Raw genomic sequence first — 5,113 nt, 5'->3', positions numbered from 1 at the left:
CAGTTCAACATTTATAGGAGGAAAGCCGTAAATGTTGCTTCTGAAAGCTGCAGATATCCTGCACACACACCCATTAACTGACACACCCTAATAAACACACACACACACACACCATGTCCAAAGCTGTACAGTAGGAACACATGTCACTGTGTCATCATGTGTATTTATATAAAAAACGTTTTGTTATTATCCAGGCTGATGTGTGCAGCAGATTTAATGGGAGTCCTTTTTGTGAGGGTAAAACATGGTGTAAATCGAGTGTGCGGGTTAATTTCAGAAGTGGCTCTGGGAGCAGGCTGACACTGCAGTAAAGTGATGAGGTATAGTGCGAGCCACAGGGTGCCTGGCAGCTCCTCAATAGAAGTGTCAGACTGGCTCACAGGGGAAGTTTTACTGCCAGTCTGATTCAGTCAATGTCTCTGCTCCATCGAGGAAGCACAAAAAGCACAGATGTACTTACGTCTGCCAAGTGTGACAATGTCAATGAAAGTCTCTCTTATGTGCACACAATCACACGTCACTGGAATTCTGCTTTGTATTGGCTACATCCATCACATGACTAAAAACTGAAAAGCTAAGTAAATCTTTTCATTAAGAAAAAAAATTGATTTTAATAATAATAATGATAATAAAATGTGTGATTTTTATCCTTATGGATAAAAATCACACATTTTGTTATCATTATTATCATTGTTATTACTAATATCCATTATTATTAATATCCATATATATATATATACATAAAGGAAAAAATGACTGACAGATTTCGCTACAATGCAAGTCAATGACAGTCATATCCCGTGGCTATTCCAGCATACAAAGGGATTATGTACATTCACTGAGTGAATATTTAGAAAATAAAACATATATAAACTACGCACAAAAAGTAAGGCAATTTGTGTTTGGTAGATTATTTTGTCGTAACAATGCTTTTTGGCAATAAATCTTATACCGTCGGAAAGCCTGAAGCCTCCCCTCTGAAAAGGTACCACATGTGTAAGGAACATCCATTTGTGGGATTAGCAGCAGAGCTGAGTATGTAGGTTGCGCCAAAGAAAAATGTGCCAAATCTTCTCTACCAATGCCTAGGCTACTTTGCCATTGACTCTCGTTTGGTGTTTGGTGGATTGGATGATTGAAGTTTGAAGAAACAAGACATATTGACAATTTAACAATTCATTAATTTAAGGAACATGAGCCTCAGTAGCGTGTGGAATAACCATATACAGCCACAACAGCCTGGCACCTCCTCCTCATGCTGGTCACGCGCTGCTGTGGGATGGCATCCTATTCTTCAACCAGCATTTGTCGTAAGTCAGCCAACCTGGTTGTGTTGGTCACTCTGGCACGAACAGCACGCCCAAGCTGATCCCACCAGTGTTCAATGGGGTTGACATCAGGACTGCAGGCAGGCCATTCCATCCTCTCCACAGCAGAGAGCCGTCGGCCATATTGTCTTGCAAACCTTGATTTCAAATCTGTTGAAGTCAGCCTACAATGTCTAAGTGCTGACACTGTGAGAAAACGGTCTTCTTGGGGTGTCGTCTTCTTGGGACGCCCACTTCATGGCCTGTCTCTGACATCCCCCGTTATATTGAACTTGGCCTTCACTTTGGAGATGGTACGAGGGTTCACTCCAAATAATGCCGCAACTTGGTTTTGCGGAACACCAGCTTGAAGTTGCCCTAACACACAGACCCTATCCAGATCAGTCAAACGTGGCATGCCGATTCTTGGAACAGACACCAACTGTACTGACTGTACTCACTACTTACAGTAGCAGGGCACATTCTCACATGCTGCCAGATCAAGTTTCTGATTGACACCTGATTGGCATCACACATCTCATAAGAGTCAATAGCAACAGCAAAATAATGAGAAGACACGAAATCCGTGTCAGTTTCACGGAAATTTGAGTGATTCAGTGGCTATTCCACGGATTTTGAGTTAAGCGAATCCGTGGCTATTTCATAAAAATATAAAAATACATAATTCACTATGATGATCAGTCTTTACATATGCAACCCTTGGTTTGATACCTTTACTTTGCAATAGTCAATATTACAGTCATGGATATTTCAAAGTGAGGCTTAACTTGTCTAAATTTAAACCTAACTTCCTGCAGACCAGCTGTGCAGCCAACGCAGCACTTCCTCTTTCATCGCAAATAGGGAGAAAAATAGTTCTACCTCTGTCAAATATCAAGCTCGCTGCTTTTATCCTGCACTCACAAGACAGAAGTCAACCACAGGGCCCAGCAGCTCTTTCATCCGAAGCAGAACGTATAGATTTAAGCTGTACTTGCAGGCACATTTAGAGAAGGCTGTTACAAACAAACTCGCTTCTATTTTTACCAACTAAGAGGTAAGATGTGAAAGCTTAAAATTATATGTACTGTACTGCCCTACAAAGTCTAACTGCAGTAACTATGCAAAGGGTAAAACTGAGAAAAACTGCTTTAAAGTGTTTTCATGTTTTTTTAACTGGCCAGCCAAACAGGTTACATGTAGATAAGTGATATGACACTTATTTCTACATGTATTGATGATGTCATTTTTATGCTCTAAAATAATGACAATTTATTTGACCTTTGACACCAAAAATGTAGTTACTGCACTCTGGTTTTGCATTACTGTAAAAGGTTCTAATAGTAATGCAGTAACTACAATGTTGTTGTCTTCTTTCAGCTTTTATATTTTGTTTTTTAGTGAATAAACATCCGCAAACTGATTTTGTTATAAATGTATTTGAAAGTGTTTAACAACTCTTTTTTTAAAAAGATGTGTGTATTTTACACTTAATGTTATAAAGAAATGTTATATTTTAGACTTAATATAATTGTATCTCACTTTTTTTTTTACCTAATCACTATCTAGATAATAATTTCCCTATTAAATAAACTTATAATTTATATTGTTCTTGTCTTCACTGTTCAACACAATGAAGAAATTCAAGGCTGCACTGTATCACAGTCAAAGTGAAGTTACTGCTGCCTGCTTTGGTTTTGAGTTGGATTTTGTAGTTACTGCAATTTTTATACAATTATTTCTCTGAAATAAAGCAAAATTGGAATCTAAAACTTTGTCACAAGATAAAACAGACATCAAGGAGTTCATTTTTAGTTATAACTCAATTTCAACCAAATATGTAGTTACTGCAGTTAGCCTTTGTAGGGCAGTGTAGTTACACTCATATACACACTGCAAAAAAGCAAACTTGTATTTTTTGGCCTAAAACAGTGATTTAAGTTGGTAAAACTTGGAAATATAAATTATTGACATTTAGGGCAATAATGTAAGTTAGCACAACAAAGGAAGCCAGTTGTCTGCTCAAAAACAAGTTGGTGAGTTGTTGTTACTTATATCTTTAAGTTGGGGTTCACAACAAGGGACAATAGTTCTGATAACTCTTATTTCTTTGTTGTGAAATTTGGTCATTAGCGAAAGCTAGAGGCTAACTGATGCTAGCGGCTAACTGATGCTAGCAGCTAACTGATGCTAGCGGCTAACTGGTGCTAGCGGCTAACTGATGCTAGCGGCTAACTGAAGCTAGCGGCTAACTGATGCTAGCGGTGCTGCTTGTTACAGCTACAAGAGTAGCCATTAGCGTATCAATGCTAACTCAAAATTGTGGTCACAACATTAGCTGACATTTCATAGCGGCGTTACAATCGTGCCAGAGAAATTCAGAGTTGAGCAAACTCAAAAACAAAACTTAAAATATTTAGTTTAATTGTCCAACTTAAAATTTTATCGAAGTTTGTTGCCTTGAAATTTTTAGTTCACCCAACTTTTCTTTTTTTGCAGTGCAGTGGAGTTTCATCAAGATATTGTGATCTTTTTTTATAGATAACGTCGACATGACACACGGCAAAGAGATGCAACTCTTGTTTCATTTCACATTGGTGCTGTCAGTCGTTGTGACCCCAGCTCTGATAACCCTTGACTCAGACCAAGAGCTGCAGGACAGTGGGTTTGGTCGACCGCCGCCTCGCCACGGCCTCAAGTTGCTGGTTTGGTATGTTCAGGACTGCATGGACAATAACATGGTTGCTCTGTGTGATCCCATTCGAAGAGAGTACGGATTTCACGAGTTCAAAAATCGAGGGCCCAAGAGTCTGCTTCCGGTAATTAAGGACAAAAAACAATACAGCTACTACACCATTGGAAACCTTAATTCTCCTCATTCCGAGGACCTACCATATGATGTTAGACGGTACTACAACCGCAGCGACCCTGACAGCAACATGGACAGAGTGTTGGTGAGATACAACAAAAACAATAAACACTTAGACCAAATCTATGCGTCTGCACATTATAACCCAAAAGAGACGTACATAATTGGCCCCAACCTTCTCGCCTCTCTTCGACACCCAGCAGTCCACATTAGCATAGAAATGTGATGTACTTCTGATGTAAAATCTCTCTCTGACAATTTTAATAGCTCTGTGATTCTTTAAAAAAAAAAAACGGCGATGGAATTTTAAACATGTTTGAACAATCTTGATTGACATACAGTATTTGGCTGCTGCTTTTCTTTGTAGTCAGAATGCAAAAAAGTGCCAGAGTACTTTGATGAGCTTATTTTAAAGCCTTGCTATGAGTCAGGAATGTAACCCTGCACAGCCTCCCTGTCTGTTTAATATGTAAGTTTCAACAAAATAAAGTACAATTTCAAATGTGCTTCTTAAGAGTATTTTTTTTTTGTTTTTTTCAATAACTGTAGAATTGGTGGTCCAGTGTGTGTGTGTGTGTGTGTGTGTGTGTCTTTTCTTCATGTAGACCACCTTAAATATACACAGATGAGAGTTATATATGTAACTACAGTTCTTTGTTCCCTTTTTTTGTCTTTATTTGATGAAAGACATAGAGGAAGTAAAAATAAGTTTAAAGAGAGGCAGTGTTGCACCTGGAAAGTTCACTGCAAAAAACATGAAGCTTATCAAGTATTGTCTTCTTCTATCTAGCAATAGTATCTTAATTATCTTTTTTTTTTTGTATAATTTACCTAATGACCATAGCTTCATGTGCTTATTTTGATATTTTGTCTTTTTTGTCTTGTATAGTTAGTAAAACCTAAAAAAAAAATCATTTTGTAACAAAAATGAGTGAAT

General features: G+C 38.0%; 1 protein-coding gene across 3 annotated transcripts; it reads left to right on the top strand.

Annotated features, from left to right (window-relative positions):
• The first annotated feature begins 1,285 nt into the window (after positions 1-1,285).
• Positions 1,286-4,651, top strand: si:ch211-198c19.1 (uncharacterized protein LOC100151013 homolog). Of its 3 annotated transcripts, none has more exons than XM_059338628.1 (2): positions 1,286-1,310; positions 3,849-4,651. In XM_059338628.1, the coding sequence occupies exon 2, from the start codon at positions 3,860-3,862 to the stop codon at positions 4,400-4,402; it is 543 nt and encodes a 180-aa protein (XP_059194611.1). In that variant the 5' UTR covers positions 1,286-1,310; positions 3,849-3,859; the 3' UTR covers positions 4,403-4,651. The 3 variants fall into 3 exon arrangements, with proteins under 3 accessions (XP_059194611.1, XP_059194610.1, XP_059194613.1); XM_059338627.1 differs by lacking the exon at positions 1,286-1,310 and adding an exon at positions 2,243-2,364; XM_059338630.1 differs by lacking the exon at positions 1,286-1,310 and adding an exon at positions 3,307-3,343.
• The last annotated feature ends 462 nt before the right edge of the window (positions 4,652-5,113 follow it).

This window comes from Centropristis striata, chromosome 8 (genome assembly GCF_030273125.1).
Source record: "Centropristis striata isolate RG_2023a ecotype Rhode Island chromosome 8, C.striata_1.0, whole genome shotgun sequence".
NCBI classification, from domain to species: Eukaryota; Metazoa; Chordata; class Actinopteri; order Perciformes; family Serranidae; genus Centropristis; species Centropristis striata.
The sequence above is the reverse complement of the archived record's forward strand: the minus strand, read 5'-3'. Positions and strand labels throughout refer to the sequence as shown.

What these genes read in the sequence shown, in the direction of transcription:
- si:ch211-198c19.1 (XM_059338628.1), top strand. Translation starts at nt 3,860, where the DNA reads ATGACACACGGCAAAGAGATGCAACTCTTGTTTCATTTCACATTGGTG.